This window comes from Hypomesus nipponensis, chromosome 24 (genome assembly GCF_054491055.1).
Source record: "Hypomesus nipponensis isolate SF chromosome 24, ASM5449105v1, whole genome shotgun sequence".
NCBI classification, from domain to species: Eukaryota; Metazoa; Chordata; class Actinopteri; order Osmeriformes; family Osmeridae; genus Hypomesus; species Hypomesus nipponensis.
In genome coordinates, this window is record NC_140384.1 from 5,005,881 (window position 1) to 5,025,385 (window position 19,505).

At 45.1% G+C, this 19,505-nt stretch overlaps 2 protein-coding genes across 2 annotated transcripts in view; one reads left to right on the forward strand and one right to left on the reverse strand.

Moving 5' to 3' along the window:
* Positions 1-507: 507 nt before the first annotated feature.
* On the reverse strand, positions 508-4,342 carry LOC146232811 (caspase-8-like). Its single transcript, XM_084690523.1, has 7 exons — positions 4,139-4,342; positions 2,854-3,129; positions 2,535-2,683; positions 2,219-2,324; positions 1,933-2,048; positions 1,302-1,768; positions 508-1,114 (listed from the first exon to the last, which is right to left on the reverse strand). The coding sequence occupies exons 2-7, from the start codon at positions 3,122-3,124 to the stop codon at positions 949-951; spliced, it is 1,275 nt and encodes a 424-aa protein (XP_084546649.1). The 5' UTR covers positions 3,125-3,129; positions 4,139-4,342; the 3' UTR covers positions 508-948.
* A 223-nt stretch (positions 4,343-4,565) lies between these two features.
* mctp1a (multiple C2 domains, transmembrane 1a) overlaps positions 4,566-19,505 on the forward strand; it is a 71,119-nt gene continuing 56,179 nt past the window's right edge. The window contains exons 1-4 of the mRNA XM_084690524.1: positions 4,566-4,678; positions 15,557-15,699; positions 15,925-16,004; positions 17,056-17,167. Coding sequence (XP_084546650.1) covers positions 4,618-4,678; positions 15,557-15,699; positions 15,925-16,004; positions 17,056-17,167 — 396 coding nt within the window. The 5' untranslated portion in view covers positions 4,566-4,617. The remainder of the gene's footprint in view (positions 4,679-15,556; positions 15,700-15,924; positions 16,005-17,055; positions 17,168-19,505) is intronic.

The following is a 19,505-nucleotide window of genomic DNA, read 5'->3' on the forward strand; positions in this document are numbered from 1 at the left end:
TTCCCAGCACACATACAAACTCCCATTCTGGAGCACAGCTCTGTACAGTAGCTAGCGCTGGGATACTAACACTAGCGTCGGGCTTGCTATTCTTAGCATCTCAAAGTCTCAGAGCAGGGGAGCCGTGACGGGGAACCCACGCATGGTTATCTAATGCAGGGGAGTGTTGCTGTTAGCTGCTGCACACAGTTTTCCCTGGTTCCCAGGATTTCTCCCTCTGAGAGGAGGATGCCGGCTGTCACATCATGAGGGGGGGGGGGTCCTGGGGGGAGCTGTTTCTGGTAGGGTTCTTGGAGAAGATTCTGATTGGACGATTGTAAGAAGGCACTGGTGTTGAGGGTCTGTGTGTAAATGTTAATGTTGTTTCTGTATACAGGAACGTCCTAACTAGATCTGCCTGGAGATGGAAGAAGTTAATTCCGAGACACACTAATTACAGGTTGTTAGAGCACAGTAGTTAGAACAGTACATGGACCACCCATAGCTGGTTTGAATGAACATGTTTTAATCAAAGGGCTGTATATAGTCTAATGTAAAATAGTCATGAAGTTTAAGTCATTTGTTTAAACAAGTACAGCAGTAATATGTGGAAACTGGTATATGGAAAAATAAAACAGCAAAATGTATACCCTTGAGTATTATTCTACTCAAATACAATACTCTGTATGGAACAATAATCTATATTATTACATTTTCATTTATGCATTTAGCAGACGCTTTTAGCCAAAGCGACTTCCAAGAGAGAGCTTTACAAAAGAGCATAGAATATTCAATAGAGCATTAAATGTGTTATCACACTTCATTTACAGATTAAAACAGGATCTCCCACAAACACAGTGAGCATTGATGTCTTTGTAAAAAAGTTTTTCTTGTCAATGATAGTACTGAAAAGTAAGACACACTGTAGTTTCCAAGCTAGCACACTAGCTTAGCTTGATAGTTCTTGTGCTAGTTACAAAGTGGAGGTACAGGTAAAATGAGTCTACTGCGTAGTCTGGATGTAACTTCAGGCATCTGTTTGGAGATTTGTCTGGACATACCACGGCCTATACAACCTTCCTTTTCACTCACTTCACCACCAACATCAGTGAGAATCATCAGAATGTCTTCTCCTCTGTGGAGTAGAAGGAACAACTCAATTACAAATTTGATATGAACACAAATGTAGTATATCGTACATCTCTATACACGCTCTCATGTACACGTGCTGTTTTTTGAAATTCTGTACAAAATCAACAATATTGTACACAAGTTATTTCAACACTGATTGTCCTACAATTTGAACTAGTGTCCGACCTTACCTGATGCAGCCTTGTTGTAATTGTTTACACAAAGACTGAATGAACCAGGTCCCAGTTTTCTTGGACCTGACAGATATTTGTTTGTCAGTGCTGCCCATAGCAATTAGCATGTCAGAATCGTCAGTGATGTCATATATACGCTTGCGTTGGGCATTTGCGGATCCCCTAGTTTCAGGCGGCTCATTGCTATTGTTTCCATTCTGTTTGCCTGGCTCGATCCGACATGCCTCGACAAAGAACAGTTTGGGCTTGTCTTTGAGAGTGCTGCAGTTTGACCCGTTGAAGAAGCTGAGGAGCTCATTGTGGGGCAGGACCTCTTCGTCTGATCCATAGATGCCCTCGCTGCAGCCGTGACTCAGGATGCAGCACACAAAGGCATCGCCGTGTTGGTTAAGCCCGTCTAGGTTGATAAACTTCTTGCGGTCACCAGCCCACTCCTTCACAGAATGCTTCTGTAACTCGGACAGCTGTGTTTGTTTAGGTTAGAATGATTAGAATGCAAAGTTACTTGATTATTACAAACATGGAAACTACCGATCCTTCTCTAAGGATGATATCATTGTTTAAAAAGTACATCTAAATTAAACGGCAGCTTAAGGTGTCAACATTTCATATCTACTTAAATTCTTACAGATTTTGGATTTAACCCAGCAAACAGCTTTAGTAGGTTTCGCATCTCCTGTACTCCTCGGTCCTCGACAATCACAACCCAGAATCCCAGCCAACTGAAGACCCTAGCCAAAGAAACTGGGAGAGAGGAAAATACTTTAAATGAACACATCCTGACACATTGATGTTGTGTTCCAACTTCACTGCTTCAAATTGTGGCAGATAGACTAGACTGAATAGAATGATCTGATATACTGAATCGAATGATGGCAAATAACAGTATCAAACATGGATCTATTTGAATCTACCAGCATCGACATTTGATCCTTCTCTATCCTCCAATTTGGGAAATCTGTCATTATTGATGATCAGACAGATTCCACGGTGCAAGCTGGTGATCTTATAGTAAGAGATCTGTAAAAAGTAGAACATTTGAAAGACATAATTACAATGTCATTTTTGGTAGATATTCATCAATTGCTTTTTATTTGGCTGTAATTTTGAATCAGCATGTTAGCAGTTCTGGTGTGCTCTGATTTGGGAGTTGTTGGGCTGGAGACAGAAATCTCTCTCTCTCTCTGACAGGAGTAAAGGTGTGTATATATATATATTTTAAATGCTTACCTCATTCAGGTCTAACTTCAACTTCTTCTTGATTACATCTATGATCAATGATTTGTCTTCAGGTTTCTCAAATTCATTCAGCATCTTCACCACCTTGTTCACCACATCATCGTGTCTAGTGTCATAGGTCTCTGAGGGTACCTCAACATCTCATAGACAGGAAGAAAGAAGTTGTTTAGCAAAACAATTTGACTTTTTTTTTCTCTAGGTTGATATTATTTCTGTCCAAAGTGACTCAAGTGGGTGATGAGGTTTGTGTGCACTTGAAATATATGCAGTACATCCATGTTGGAGCCTGCAAAAGAGGAAGTCCAGACACCTTTTGTTTTTCCAACGTAATATATCAGTCTTTCAGCAAGATCATTCCGATTAATTTCCCTGAGAATCTTCACTGTGATTTGAACAGCTCCATCCTGATAACTGCCAACAATCGTATCTACTACTTCAGTTCTGACAGCATTTTCCAGTTTGCTTCTAGATATGGGTTGAAAACCTTCCAGCACATCCTGGACCAGGTACCACTTAAATGTCTTCAGATCACGTTCTGTCAAATGATCCAGAATTCCCAGCAAGGCTTGAGGAACATTCATTGTCACTGAAAACAAAAACATTTTGTCATACATTTTTGTTCAAGAGATCAAATCAGAAAGAGGAGGGTGATGGATGACCGTGTTTAGTTTCATCAGAAAATATGTGAATAATAATTGTTCAAATAAGTGTATTCACATGTCTTTCATTCATTTTGTTTAATGTTCCCATGGCAGCATATAGAACTAATCGTGAACCAGTATTTCAGATAGTCTGGGTATTTTCCAGAGGATTAAAAGTACCCAAAGTCAAGTCTACAGCATGTATTCTCTTATCCCTTTGAAGGTTGGACACCGTTACCTTAAACATTTCCCGACATAATACAAGAAAAAGGGAGTTTGGGTGAGAGAATGGAAAGTGAAGTTGTACGTTTTAAAAGCAAAATGGACAAGCAATGCAGTGATCTGATATGCATGGCATGTCAAATTTCAAATCAAACTGTATTCGTAGACCTTTTTACAGGATAAGGAAACACTTCCGAAAACTCAGAGGGAAAAAAAAACCTGAAATAACGTTTTAAGTATCCCCTCCGGAGATTATCGGTGACACATAGAAAAGCCGAATAGGCTGAACACAGTCATGCAGAAATGAGAGTAGATTAATAATGTGAAAATTGATAAATAATAATGCTTTGAAGGCAATATGTGGATGCTTAAATCTATTTCGTGTAACATAGCCTACTTCAGTCGACAAAGACCTGTATGGAAACTTGCAATCACCAATTTTAATTTTGAAAGTAAAAGCTTTTGTAGTTCAATAACGCTTTGAAAGCAAGCTTTTGTCATGCGACAATGCACATGTAAAGTGGCCTAAGGAAACTTCGGCGCCTAGATCTGCCAGGCTGACATGCGAAGTGCTTGCAGTCTATTTAAATTAGCCTACATAACTGAGTTGCACTCTTGGCAAAAATACTTTAGAGCGAGATGGAAAATCCGAATTTCCTGGCATTCCCATCATTCCAGGCATTCTCATCAACTACGTTAAATACGTAACAGTGCAAGTAAATATGTATTTACCTTGAGACGTCAGCCTGAAGCAGATTACGACAATACGGTATGAAGATATTCAGACTAATGTCCAAGACAAAACATGCTACTTCCGCATTTAACGTAAGCAGGCTTCAAAGTTCAAGCTGGCAGTGCCAAACGCAGCGCAACTACCCAAACGAACTCGCCGAAGCGAAGGGCACTGTATTTTTTGTTAGTTACATGTGTTTTTTGTTGTCGTAATAAGCTAAGTTAGTGTATTACATTTCAAAAACTGATTCGTTACCCCACCCCCAATTGTTTTTTTTATTACTACCCTGAAAGTGTGGTTGGTTGTTGAAGGATTCACAGTGCGTTCATGCACTGCATCCTGCTGATCCTGTCCTCAACTCATGTCTCTCTCTCTCTCTCTCTCTCTCTCTCTCTCTCTCTCTCTCTCTCTCGCGTTGCAGGGCATCAATATTGTGGGGCCCAGTAATGCAGAGCCTCCTCCCCCTGCCAGCCCAGAGATGTACCAGCTGGACATCATACTGAAGATGGGACACAACCTCGCCATCAGGGACAGGACAGGTGGGAGATGCATTGGGTCTCTTTCTCTCTCTCTCTCTCGCTCTTTTCTCTCTCTCTCTCTCTCTCTCTCTCTCTCTCTCTCTCTCTCTCTCTCTCTCTCTCTCTCTCTCTCTCTCTCTCTCTCTCTCTCTCTCTCTCTCTCTCTCTCTCTCTCTCTCTCATTCTCTCCTCTGCCCTCGCTGTGACGTGGTGGTGTTTCTCTCCTACACAAGTCTCTTACAGGGGACACTGGTGGTCATAGTGTCCTCATTAGCAGGTCCAGCAAATGCCACGAGAACCTGCCGGCTCTTTCGGTTTCTCTCTTTCTCTCTCCCCCTGGGTAATGAGGAGTGAGATGTCCTCTAACCAGTCATCTATCCTTGGCTCACGAGGACCGGTCATTATAGCTTGCGACTGAGGGAGACTCCCTGACCAGTCCCCAGACAGACAGCTGGAACCTCCATCCTTAGCTTTGGAGGAAATTCCGATGTAGGCATCCGTCCAAGAGAACTCTTTAGCCAGACAGTGGAAGTGAAGCGGGCTATCCATGCTTTATTCATGAAAGGGCTTTTAGGGAATCGATAGCGGTTTGACTGAAGTGTCCTGGGAAGGGGACAATGCTTTCTGGCCATCATGGTCTGTCCCAGATGGAAACAGGGACATGGGTTTCATCAGAGGAGTCAACACAGCCACTATGTCCCAGAGCCAAAGCCCCATCATGCTCTCTGTGTAGTTGTGAGATTTAGGCCATGTACTTTGCAATTTGGCATTTGACTCTTGTGTGTGTGTGTGTGTGTGTGTGTATGCGAGTGTGTCATCCACTCCTAACCAAGTAGAGGTCAGGCCTTAGTTGTCACAGAGTCACGGAGTCCCTGTGCCTCATCTAGATCTGACAGGGAGCCCTCTCTGGGCTGAAACTTGACACCACGGACCAGAGACCTGCTTCCTGAACTCTGTCTTCCACTTCCCTCACTAGTAGGAACAGGACCGAAACATTATTTGGCTAGTTCAGACATATTCTCGTTTTTGTGTCCACTCCCTTTTGAATATCAACGACAAAATATGTTCTTTGGTTCTTTGGCCTAGTAACCTTGCTTGGTCGGTTTCCTATATCCTCGCCTGTCCACTCACACCTGTCTGAGCTGTCACTGGTGGCGAGCGGTCAACTAAGGCGGTCCACATGACCAGGCAGGACCACCAGGCCTTCTCTCCCCCAGGGAGGTGGGGGGTCCCTGGGGGAAGAGACTGAGGCAGCTCCAGGTTGGCAGCAGTCGTGGAGGTGTCCTTCCCCCCCCCCGTGTGGTCTCACCTGTGGAGGGGATGGAGAGGCTGTCCCGGGAGAGGGGACAGATGTCAGTGTGCTGGTCATGCTCCGCTGGCTACGAGACTCCTGGGAAGGGGACAGCCTCAGAGACCTTCCCCTGGCGGGGCTGAATAGAGGCCCCTGCGATCGTCGGGTCTCTTCTATGCCTGTTTCATGCGATGCTTTAGGGCACTCCTTAAGTAAGACGGATGGTGTTGTTTTGTGCTTTGGATGTGGGAATCAATTGCCTGCTGCGGATTGGGTTAAAGTTGATCTTTTTTAGTTGAACAGGTCAGGCCTTGTGTGTGTGTGTGCTTTGTGTGTGTGTGTAGGTGTCTGGGAAAGTATTTTGCCCTGGGCAGTTCCTCCATGCTGGCGCAGAATAGAGAAAATGCTAGGAGGATTGAGCCATAAATACACTCTTCCCCCCTGGGTCTCAGTCGAGCTCCTATAGTACATCCAGCTCTGTTGTTGTGGTCAGTGTATTTCACAGCTCCCTGCTGTCTGTGTAGGAGTGTGTGTGTTCTCCTGTTCTACAGCATGTTAATCCATCTAATCCTGCTACTGTACTACCCCCCTGTATTCCATGCGGATTTTTTTTTTTAAGTGCATGCAAATCAAGTGTATGCAAATGAATGGCACATTTCAAACCTATACACTGAGCACGATCTTGCCTATAGTTATTTTGCATCGTGGACTGACATACAGAGCTATATTTAAAGCAGATACGTGTTGGAATATGACCCACTAGTGCCAGACATATCACTCTTAGGGGTTTATTAAATTATTCACAGCTCCATTTTGGTCCTTGAGTTTACTTTTTCAAATGTCAAGTTATTCCTTATTCAAACTGTATTAGTGTGAAATGAGGGATGTGGACCTCAACATCTTTGTAAATGGAGCGTGCGGTGATAATGAGCTGTTAGAACGTTAGGAGGCTGACTTACCAGGGTCTTGACGAAGACCTCAGCCCTCATTTGTCTGGAATGAGGGGCATGCTTGAATCGTGAGTGGACTTGAGAGTCTGTGGAGAGATCTAACTGCAGGATATGGATCCCCAGTGCTCATATCCTGTTTGACCCTCTCTGTGGACGAGGTGTGTCGAAGGAGGTGGATGAGACTTTAGTTTGCCGGCGGGTTGCGCTTTAGGAAATTGATTTAGTAAAGATGCGTCACTGAGTGGGTGAAGGAGGATCGAAAGAGAGCGTTAAGATGTTGGAGAGTGTCAGTCGTGAAAGATTCTGGTTCCTCAGGTTGTCAGACTCAAGCTGTACATGCTCCCCCCCCCCCCCCCGTATGTATTTACACATACTGTCAATACATCTCTCACGGTCCACTGAGTGGGAGCACGTTTTAAGATTGAACGAGGCTCTCACGGCCGTAAGCATCAGGACCAGCCTGACATCAGTCTGTCTGAAGGCCAGTCTCGGTGATGAGGTGTGGGGCATGCTCTCCCTCTTGGGGGGCTTCCCCAGGATGGAAGTCCCTCCATGAGGGCCCATACGTCCTCCTGGCAGGGCGTGATGATTTTCAAATGGCTTGTTGGGAAATGGGAACCCCCACGCTGAGCAGTCATCCATCTGCAGGGCTGGCGACCAGAGGAGGGAGGGGCCAGGAGGCGGTCTTCGTTCATTCGTTCTGGGGAGATGGGGTTATGTCGTGGCCAATTTACCACACTCCCTCCCTGTACCCAATATCAAGCGCCAGTGAGCTCGACCGACATGCGCCTTAAATTACGCCTTTTTCTGACAGGCAATCCGAGGGCCAGCCTTGGTCCTCTGGTACTTCAATATACGGGAGACAAGAGGAGGGAGAGATGGAGGTGGCCAGGGAGGGATTTGTCACATTTAAAACTTTGTTTGGCTCAATATGTTCTTTTACACCAACTCCACCAAATATGAAAAGCTGATCAAAACAAGGTCATAGCTCAACTGTGGTTTATTGCAAAGCAAGTTAAGTTTACAAGTTCAGGAAAAACCCATCACTTGGTTTGACTTGTGGGAGATGTTTGAAGTTAGTCATAGTGCAGCTTTTCATTTTTAAGCTTTGGAATAAAAAGCTTTTCTCAGACGTGTTGAGGCTACGCTATGTACTCAGTTATAATAGTTTTTACCCTACAGGGTACAGTCTACAATATACAATGATTTATGCAGAATAGTGGCAATACTGAACACTATTAAACTGTATAACAGGCTGTAAGCATATTCTGGCATAAGATAAGCTTCAATGTCAATGCTTTGAGCAAACCAAGAGAGCATTACAGTTGCACATGACAGTAATCCCACAATAATATTGGTTTCACATCAAGCACCCTTCCCTGAAGGCAAACCTTACTTTATCAACCCATCCAAACCTCTAATATACTTGCGGTGTAGTTGACTCAATTGATCCAACTCTGCAGGCTGTAGACAATTCATTTCATAAACCAATTTGAGGAAGCTTAATTTTTCATTTCAGTTTTCATCGTGTATACTCTGAACGATTGACTCGAACAACATATATTCTCTTCTTGAACAGTCTTATAGAGAGATGTGTTCTAGCTCAAGGGTAATTTTAGCGATAAACAGTGTTTTCTAGCAATCTCTAATCTTGGTTTAATAAGGAAATACACATTTATGCATAATATATAGTCTCGACTTTCTAATCTGGGCTGCAGGTGTCCTTCATGCATATTCATGGTATTATTAATGTGGCACATCCAGGATGTGAGTGGCACAGTGAGGGCCCAGGTGTTTTACTCTAGAACGTACTACGGTGGATTGCTCTTTCACTCCCCGTTTACATTTACAATATTATGTTTTCTGTGCATATGTGAAGGAACTATCAACTCACAGTGTCTTGTACAGATTTTTTATCAAAGGCTATCCTGACTTGTGTCGACAGGAAGAATGATACTGTCATGGCATACTGAGACTCATTAAAAATGCATTCGATCTTTTTGGGAAGATATGATGACAGCCTTTCCTATTGGGAAATGTAATTACCTGATCTTAAACTCTAAAGGAGATATTTTTGGCCTTTTTGTGCCAGTTGTGACTCATGACCTCATTAATTATGAATAACGATCCAGTGAGTATAACGACATTCATCTCTCAAAACGAATCCCAAGTTCCAGGTTCAGTCAAGTTTTTCCTGCAATAGCACTGTCATGGGCTAACTGGCTCCTTATTGTATTGCCGTAAACACGACACCATCCTATACACTCTCCTCTGTCTCATGTTAACTGATGTGTGGGACTCTCAAGATCCCATATATCAATGTCTTCACAGCATTTCACCACCCCCAGTCCAGTAAACGTGACCCCGATTTTGGATTAGGGTTGTCGGATATCTTAGGTGTGGTACCTCACCCTAGCTCCTATCCAGAGAGCTCATCCTCATCCACAGGTCATCTCTCTCAGGCCTCTCTCTCATCCTCTGTCACAGAGATTGACTCATCCCCTCCTCCTGCCAGCCTCATTGGACAAGGTCAAGGCCTTGCCTTTCACGTGACTTGAGCCCTATCTGTTTGACCTGAATACTGTGTGTGTGTGTGTGTGTGTGTGTGTGTGTGTGTGTCTCCGTGTTAGTAGAGATGATAGAATCAACACACAGTTAATCTGGATTTGAGGAATCACAGACACACCATTATGTGCTTGATATAATGTGTTTCTGAGTGAGTGAGGATGTGTGTGTGTGTGTGTGTGTGTGTGTGTGTGTGTGTGTGTGTGTGTGTTGGGGGTATGATAGTAGAAAGGACAAGAGAGATGGTGGACAAAGACAATAGTTCAGATACAAGAACAGCTAATTGTTTTGGAGATGAAGGCTGACTCCATTTACCTTCAAGGAATAGAGAGGCTGTGCCTGATACTGACTCTGTCTTTCAAAGGATTTGCATTTGTCTGTGTTGTCGTTCATGCAAACACTTCTCCCCGGCTGAGTTTAATACAAGCGCGTGTACTTTTCTCTGTGTGTGAGCAGAATGGACGTTCTCCAATAATTGAAGTGAATGATTGGGGAGAGAGAGTCATTGGCTGCTTGTCTACAGGGCATGTATTGAGTCTCTGAGATAGACCTTGAATGTTAATGTCACTATTAGAACAAGAGAGATCCTGTCATATTTCAGTGTGGCTTTACTGAGTGCTAATTAAATCGGCTTCGGGCCAATCCTACAGGCAAATGACTGCCCTGGTTCTGTTTTCTCTTAGAACTGGGAAGTTGATTCACTTTGTTTTGTAATCATTTCCTGTATAGCCATTGCTATAGCGTTTGTGAGAAGGAAATATTTGGGTTTATTCAAATGTATTTCTTTCAAGATTGACATAACTCCTTGTCGGAGAAATTAAGAATGTATATTGAATTATACTGAATAATACAGATGCTTAACATTCTTTGTCAGCAGATAACAGAGCCCCCAAACTAGACTCGAGGCTTTCTTATCACCCTGGGAAGGGTGAGCATCTGCTTAAGACTAGAAGATGTTGGGGGTTTGGTTGTTTTAAGGAAATACTGTGTGACAAAGAAGACCATATGTGGAGACGTAAGGTCTGGTGACCATTTGTTGACACTTATGTGAAGGACCTTTTACGACATCCGGAAATCCTGTTGTTGTGTTTCAGGGTTGATGTCGTAAACATGCACACACGCAAACACGCACACACGCGCGCCAGGTCTATGCAAGGGAGCCAATGAAAAAGAACCATGGGACATTTGCATGCCTTTGTCTTAGCCAATGACTGTAAAGAGCGGGGCTGCTTAAATAGCTAGCTAGCACAACATGCTAGCAGACAAACTTGTAAGCACAATGGCGTGTGCGGTTTTTGTCTCCTTGCGGCCGCAAGCAATAAAGCTTTTTTAAACTTGTTCACCGACTGACTGTGCAGTGATAGATTAATATTTCTGACACTCCTCCATAAATTCAATCCCTTCTCATCTCACAAGTCATTGGCATGCTAATGTTATTGAGGTTATAATAGCAGGGGCTAGTGGACCCGGGGTAGTGGACTTATGACCTAGTGGCTGTTCCCGCTGTTATGGAAAGCAAGACAAATGCCATTACAGGGCATAAGTACCAACTGCAAAGAGATACAACCGCCTGGAAGATGAGGGGACATAAAACAGTTGATATGCTTTCCCACTGAGGGAAGAGGAGAAGAGAGTAGGAGTGAGAGAGAGAACAAACAGCCGTGTTTACCAGACTTCAACATAGACTGTACTCTTACTTCCATAGAAGGAGTGGAAAGAAACATACCATTTATTTAATGTGTATCATTTTAGCACTCTGCAACTCCAAAACCCTGTTTTGGCAGTGAACACAGAGGCACACTGCCCCCTCATGGTCAGAAGTAGTACTTGCCTCACCTACAAATCCCCTGTTGTCTGAATTGTGGCCATGTACCACCCCAGTCTAGTCCACGGCCAGTCTTGCCAGTTCACCCACAGGGCCGGCACACCACATCTGCACGGCCACCAGGGAGCACTGCAGCCACCCCACGGCTCTGTCAGCGTCCCGAGCGACGCGATAAGCCCCATGTGAGAGAAACAACAGGTGTTTGAGGTGGTCTGTCGGGGCTAAGGCACGAGCTGATGGGAGTTCCTGGAAGCAAAGTGGACAGGGGGAATGTGTTTCCTTCCCTCCTGCCCCTCCCCCCTCTGTTTCCTCAGCGGTGACGAGTGTGTTGGATAACCCATTCGGCTGGCTGACAGGTCGCGGGAGCCCCAATCAAAGCCAGCTCGACTGGCGCCCCTGAGTGAACCAGGGCCGATATCCGCTCATCAACTACACCTGTGTTAGCAGCTTAAGCCCATTGGGCCATGTCCGATGAGGCGGCATTAAAAGGCCGCGCGGATACGCACGCACTCACCCCCGGTTGTTGTATGATCAGTGCTGCAGCCGCCCTCCGCCGTCCCCTTCTCCCCCATGCTGTCTGTATGTTCTATCCATCAGGGAGATTATATCTCTATTGCTCCCTGCCTCATCTTTCATGTATGTATGTGTCACATCGAGGAGGGAGTGCTTCCCTTAGATTCATCCACTCCGCCAAAGTCAAACCCATTTCCATGTCCATGGTTATAAATACGTTTCAAATCGAATACGCGACTGAACTGAAGGAAACACATCTCAGTGGATAGCGGTCGTATTTACACATCGGTAAATTCATTCCTCACTTTTCTCTCGTTGCGTGGGGGGGAGAGGAGCGCGGGGAGAAAGCAGTCGTTTTGCCCACCTCCCAGCTCAATGCACCAACACGATGCGCCTTGACTGAGCGACGTGGCACTTTGCCCGCCTGCCTTCCATTTCCAAGCTCCACAGCAGCTGCTTTTCCTCCCTCCTCGGTGGTGTGCTGTTCCTGGGAATGACTTACGACATTGTACCCTCCCACCTGAGCACAGGCCGTGCCTGAACACCAACACGTCCCCCCAGAACATCCATTTCATGCTCTTCAGCCTGCAGGATGAATAGTTTGAATCGGTCCGTTTACATCTCCACAGGAAGCCGTTGTGGGACGGGCCGAATCACTGGTGTGTGTCGGGCGGATATCGACTGACGCGGTGGACAGGGGATGCTGGACTCGGGGGGTCCCTGGGGGCCGCACTCCAAGATGGGAACCGTCAAGTGGGGTTCTGGAACCCGGGTGCAGCATTGAGAGGCTCTCCTGGTTAAACTCAAACAGCATGCAAACAACTAGGGCTACTTCCCGGACCGATCCCTTTTATGCAAACAGTGTATGAATTCTTTATGCGCTGGGGATTACGTTTCCATCTGTACTTTAAGGTCGATGAATATCCCCGTGGGGAGTCGTCAGTGGTAATGTTGACAGTTTGACACGTTACCTCCCCCTGAGAGTCCTTCTGCTTGCTAGGTCTTTCTGAATACAGCGTCTCACCCAGTTAGGAATGCCTGGTGTCTGAGACTTTGGTATCAGCACTACATTACCCATGTTGCAAAGCACAATAACAACAACATACTGCACTACCTCGTCTAAAGCCCTTCTCATCTCTTAGAATATTCGACGTCCTTTCAATGACCCTGTGAACGGCTTTGGTGCAGAAACCCCTAAAAGGCATTAGGGGGGTAGTGTAGAGTGTATATTGAAGTATGCAGTATACAGTGTATATGTTGTCCCAGAAGGCCTGAGTTAGTGCACTGCCACTCCACATAACCGTCAGGCTGGCAGCTTAGAGTCCGCTTCAGCATTTTACGGGAAGACCTCCCTCGGATCAGCACACGTGGTGTTGATGGGATGGACAGAGTGTCTCCTGGCGAGAACCCCAGAGAGAAAGAGAGGGAGAGAGAGAGAGAGAGGGGGAGAGGGTTACCGTGAAGGAGCGTGGCATGTGGAAAGTCCACACGGCAGACAGAATGCCTCCATGTTGAAAACAAGGACAGCTCAAATGTCAGTGTGATATATTTGTTGAGCAGACACAGATCTAAAGTGGTGAACAAGGGGCGGACTTTGAACCTGTAATCTCTGGATCTGCAGTCCAATGCCGAGCAATACACATCCCCCTATACTGTATATATATATATATATATATATATATATATATATATATATATATATATATATATATATATATATATATATATATATATATATATATATATATATATATGAGCTTTTCATGTTACAGGACAGTAGGTGAATAGAAAGTCCCTGTGGCTCGGTAGGAAGGAACAGAGTTGGTGGATGGCCGTTTGGTCCTCCCAGGGGTCTCCTTCAGAGGGCCCCTCGTCTTAGGCTGAACGCCGGTCCCTCACAGCCTGACAACCTGTCTCCTTCACAGACCACCAAGCACAGCACAGATCCCCACCATGCTGACATTTACCCAGGCTTCTCCTCCTTGTCCCTCCTTTACGGCGTTATTCAATCAGATAAAGGACCCTGTCTGGAGCCCTTGGCTCAATCGTGGCCGCAAAACGTTTTTGCGGGGGAAAAACGTGAGAAAAAAAAATGTCTCTGTGATACTTTTCATCTGGCTGGATGGTGAATTGATTTTCTCTTTAAATAACAAAACACGAGAAGCCCTCCTGTTCATGAAAAGCACCAGAGAGTAAGGGTGGGTGAGTCTGTGATAAGTAAGTTGGATCAATGACCATTTTTCAAGGTAATGAAACTGTTGCCCGTGATAAATCGGTGTGTAATGATAAACGAACAGGTAGGGCAAAATTACCTGTTTCTCTCTCCGTCTCAATATCATGCGTGTGTGTGTGTGTGTGTGTGTGTGTGCGTGTGTGTCTGTCTGTCTGTCTGTGTGTGTGTATGAGAGAGAAAGTAAAACAGAAAGAGAGTGAGAAATTGTGTTGATATGGCTTGTGTTTGCCTTGAGATAAGTCCACTGGTTGGTCACAGTTATAAATCAAGATCATCAGATTACGTTCCATAAAACTAACTCTTAATCAAGATCCCCATCTAGTGGTCAAATGTAGACATTGTTTTTACTCTATGATGAAATATTTTTGACTTGGAAAGCATCATTAAACAAGTTCAAAGTAAGAAAGCACAACATGTTGAATAGAATAGAATAAAACTTTATTGATTATTCAGTATTTTTCTCTGGCACCACCTTCTAGTAAATAGGTCACATACAGTACAATATCACTTGACACATTCATACTTTACTTTTCCTAAAAGCTTAAAATGGTATTAACACATTCACTCACAACTGACCCGTCCCACTGCACCAGACGGAAGTAAATATGTCGAGACAGTTTCCATTGTGTTTTTGTGTTTCACGGTCCAAGATGAATGTGTGAACATTTCCTTCTCGGCAAATGAGCCTCTCCAATCCTCTCTTGAAAATATTGAGGACAGGACGGGTTGCCAGCAGCAGATCTGTGCATTCTTCTGGGGGCGTCTTTCTAGAACAGACCACAGTAATTATGAATATGGACGAAACAAAGACAGAGAGGACCTAAAGAGAGCCGGTGGACAGCAACATCACAGAGCGCGCTCAGGGGCTGCCACTCTGTCTTGGCCAATTAGGCTTCAGCCTGAGTCACATGACCTGGAGCGTGAGTCACATGATGGGGATTATGAGGACGAGCAGCATCTGTGTGTGACCGCCCACTGGACTCACAAACATCCATGCTGCCACTGTAACATTGAACATGTTAGAAGGTTAGGCTTAACAGCCGACCATCGAACCCTAAAAGTACATTTCAACCTGCAGAATTCGAAATCTCAAGGCTCTTACTTGTAATGGGATTTGAACCCTAGCCACAACGATACAGATGCCACACTGTGGCAAACTGAGCCACAGGCACTATTGAGTTAGAAAGTGTGTTTATGTGAGTACACTAAGTGACTAAAGTGAATGGGATTTCATACAGTGTCAAACGCAGTCTCACAATATCGATCAAAATACAACTTGTGAACACATGATTCAAGAAATCCAATCCTACTGCCTACTGTAAGCTCAGACCTTATGGGTCCTTGAGGCTTTTTTGTTCATCATGAGAAGTGAGAGAGAGAAAGACTCAACTCTGTCCGTCCCTACGGAAAGACAACAAGGCCATCTTCTGCTTCCGGAACACACATGCTCCTCAGAGCCAACCTCATCACGTAGCAACCCTGTTCCAGACGACCCCTCACCCTCTCTGCCCCGTCTCCGCAGGGACCAGCGACCCCTATGTGAAGTTTAAGATCGCGGGGAAGGAGGTGTTCCGGAGCAAGACCATCCACAAGAACCTGAACCCGGTGTGGGACGAGAGGTTCTGCCTGCTGGTGGACAGCCTGAGGGAACCGCTCTACGTGAAGGTACACGACAGGAACCACACACAGCACTCTGGACTAGACATGCGTGTGTTTGTTGTCCGGGTCCTTAACGATCTGTTTCTAGACTTCCCTTGGAATTTCTATAAGAGACCGTTTAAATGTTACTACAGAGCACCCACTTGTGGTTGGTGTGAGTGTTGACTTTAGTGGATGAATTTGGGAGATGTTTGCCGTGTTAGTAACAGTGCTGTTGTGTTTTTGTTACAGGTGTTTGATTATGACTTTGGCCTTCAGGATGACTTCATGGGCTCTGCATATCTTTATCTGGAGTCACTGGAACACCAAAGGTCTGAAGGACAGAACCATCCACTCCTTCACTCTTCATCCTTTATCTCTCTCTCTCTCTCTCTCTCTCTGTCTCTCTCTCTCTCTCTCTCTCTCTCTCTCTCTCTCTCTCTCTCTCTCTCTCTCTCTCTCTCTCTCTCTCTCTCTCCCTCCCTCTATCTCTCTCTTTATAGCTTTCCAGTGACACTGTAGTTTTAAGCAATTATTCTACACTGCCCCCTAGTGTTCTTCTATCGATACAAACATACTCATACAGTGCAATTCTGCTGCCTGCTGCTTAATGAGTTCACATCAGTTGGCGGCTGCTGCTGGTCTTTCAAAGAGGGGACGCTCATTTCGGCCTTCATCATAAAAATTGTCTATTTATTTACGTGTTAATTAGGTCAAACTGATACAAGGAATGTGGTGTATAATTGTACGAAATGTATGATGACAATTGGCTAGCAATTTCGCCAAGCAAATACCAAGAAATATGTGCAGCAGTTTGTCTTTCGACTACACTTGTAAAATCTGTGATGGGACTTAGCTTGAATAGCTTCAGCGACTTTTGATAGTACAAAAGCGCTGTCAATCACAAGGAGATGCAGTCTCCTAAGGCCAGCCCACTCCTCCATTCACCGCTGGCCCGCTCAGCGTCTCTGGGGCAGCATTTATCCAATGACCGTATAGTTTGCAGCATTTATCCAATCACGGTATAGTTTCGAAGCCCTAATAAAAACTGTTCAAAGCAGCCCCATTGAAGCCCAAGCCCTAGATGAATGTATGAGAAGGAAATCGAGTCAATCGACCTGCTATATGTAGCTGATTCTGAATGAACTTGTCTTCGAGATGAGTGTGTTCTAACGCATTTAAAATGTAAACACAATCGTAAATATTTTACCATTCATTTTTGGACATTTAAGGGGAAGCCAAGCTTCCCTTGCAGTCTTAAAGAAATCGCCACTGGTTCATGTATAAGACAATTATAACATTGAGCGTTGTTGAATATATGTGTGTGTGTAGGTGTGTTTGTGTGGTGTGTTATATTGTGACATTATCCCTTTTATTTCGAAGGACCCTTGACTTGACCCTTGATCTTAAGGACCCCCAATATCCTGATAATGACCTAGGCACCCTTGACCTGGCTGTCACTCTGTCACCGAAAGAGGGGGACTTCAGGGAAGCTGTAAGTCAAGTGTCTCTCTCTGTCTCTTTCTCGCTGTCTCTTTTTCTCTCGCTCTCGCTCTCTGTCGCTGTCTCTCTCTCTCGCTGTCTCTCTCTCTCTCTCTCTGTCTCTCTCTGTCTCTCTCTCTCCGTCCTCTTTAACTCTTCTCATCTCTCTTATCTCTGTTTTCCTCTCCTTGACAGTCTCACTCTCTACTTCTCTTTCTCTGCTCTACCCACCTCTCTCGCTTTCTGTCCCTCCCGCTCTTCAATGTCATCTCCTATCTTACCTGTCTTTCCCGTGAACTGTGTATTATCCCTCATCTTATGTGCCTGACTCCTACAGATAACGAGAGACTTAGTACATGCAAAATATCAAAGGGTAGACTGAAGTCATACTCTCTGTTGTCACACTATGTACTGAGTGATTCGTACTGTACCTACACCCCCCACCACCGGTCAGGGCTCATGTTTATACACAGCAGTGTAGCATTACATAGTGTAGTATAATTGAGCCTGCCGTGTATTACAGTGGAGAGTGTAGTGATTGTCGACTGAGTTTTAGAGCAGTGTGAGTTTATCTCCACGGGAGTAAGATCTTAATGTTGATGGAGAAAGTGGCAGCTTTGTCCCGTAACTGAAAGTTTGATCCTGATCTGGAACTACAAAAAGTGCTCAAGAGGACAGCCTGTAGTTGAACTCAGACCTGGACGCATCCAGCTTTCGACTTGGAAATTAATTCAAACGGCTCGAAATAAGATCCTCGGCACATACCACACTCGCAGAGCACACAAATGGGTAAAAGAAGAAGAAGAAAAAAAAGTATTCCATGTTCAAAGAGTGCTGGATTCTGTCTCTCCTAATTATGTGGGTTCTTTTCTCTGTGGACGTGCTCAGTGTTTCAGAGTCGTATTTATTTCTGTTCAATTATTTGTTTGGTTAATTGGACCCCTGCATGTTTGATAAAGAACAAGGCAGGGTCTAGAGGGAAATGTTTTATTCTCTTTGATCTGATGTCTTCATTCTGCTGCTTATTTGGTTCAGAAAATCCACATTTGACAGAACAAATAAACTCTATTTAGGTTAAGCATCATTTTGGTTCTCTCAAACTGTGATAAAAGAGCACAACGTTACTGTGATGGAATTAGTTTGGGTTTTCACTATTGCCACCTACTGGCCCAAATCAAAACAACTCCAAATCTATTTGATGGTCATTCGTACTACATGGATTTTTATGTAAGGGTTGAGAAGGACAGATTCTCTAGTTATATGCCGTATATTACTGTGGGGCTGCTTCAAAAATCGGATCAACCATTTGATCAGTAGCACTGTTGAACAACCAGCTAAGTACATCTGCTAAATGTACAGTGGCAATTTCCACCATTCATTGTGCAGGAGGACTGCATGTTGTCCATAAGAGAGAGAGAGAGTGTGTGTGTGTGTGTATGCATGCATGTGCAAGGTATGGCTTGGCGTGGGTCTCCTCTGATGGATTTCCGATCTGGCAGAGCGGCCCGAGTCGGATCTGAGCGACCGCCCTGTAACCCTCTCCCTGTCCCCCTCGCGGTGAACTCTGACCTTTTAACACCCGACCCACTGACCATGAAGATCCGAGGTGGTGGGGGGGTGGGGGGGGCAGGGGGGCAGGAAAGGGAACGCTCTGTAATGGCTTTGTCTCATTTTCAGCTTTTAAGAAGGAGCGGGAAACGAACTAGTAAGGTAATCCACTGCATGTGACCCCCCCCACACACACACACGCTCACACACCCACGCTCACTCGCCTGGCCTTCCGACAACCTAATACCCCCCCCCCCCCCCCCAGCACCCTCCACTGTTGTCCTGGGTTACTGATGGAGGTGTGTCCATCTTTATCAGTCCCCCCCCCCCCTCCTGTCTCCTGTCTCCTCGCTCCACCAGCTTTTATTTTCCACACGCTGCAATATACAGTTCAGGCCCGCAGCTGACATGCAGGCTATGCTGAGGATCAGGAGCGGCACGCCAGCTTACGGCTTCTCCTTCCTCGGCCCACTCTCACCGGGGACTCTGCACTGGCTTAGAAAGGAGGGCAGCGTGCTGCTGTGCTCACAACAAACACACACACGTAAACACACACACACACAGAGAGAGCTTCACACGCCCGTCTCACCTGACCTGAACCTGAACCTGAGCATTGTCAGGCTTTGGAAAGACAAGCTCGTCCCAAACACTTTCTCAGTCAGCTGACACGGTGTATTGCAGCTGTTGGGTGAGGAAATAAAACATCCTGTGTTCTTATGTATATATATATATTGTTTTTATCTTTCATCCTCATACGGTCCGTCTCCCTCTGTGAAGAGCAATATGGTGGAGACAGTGACTGT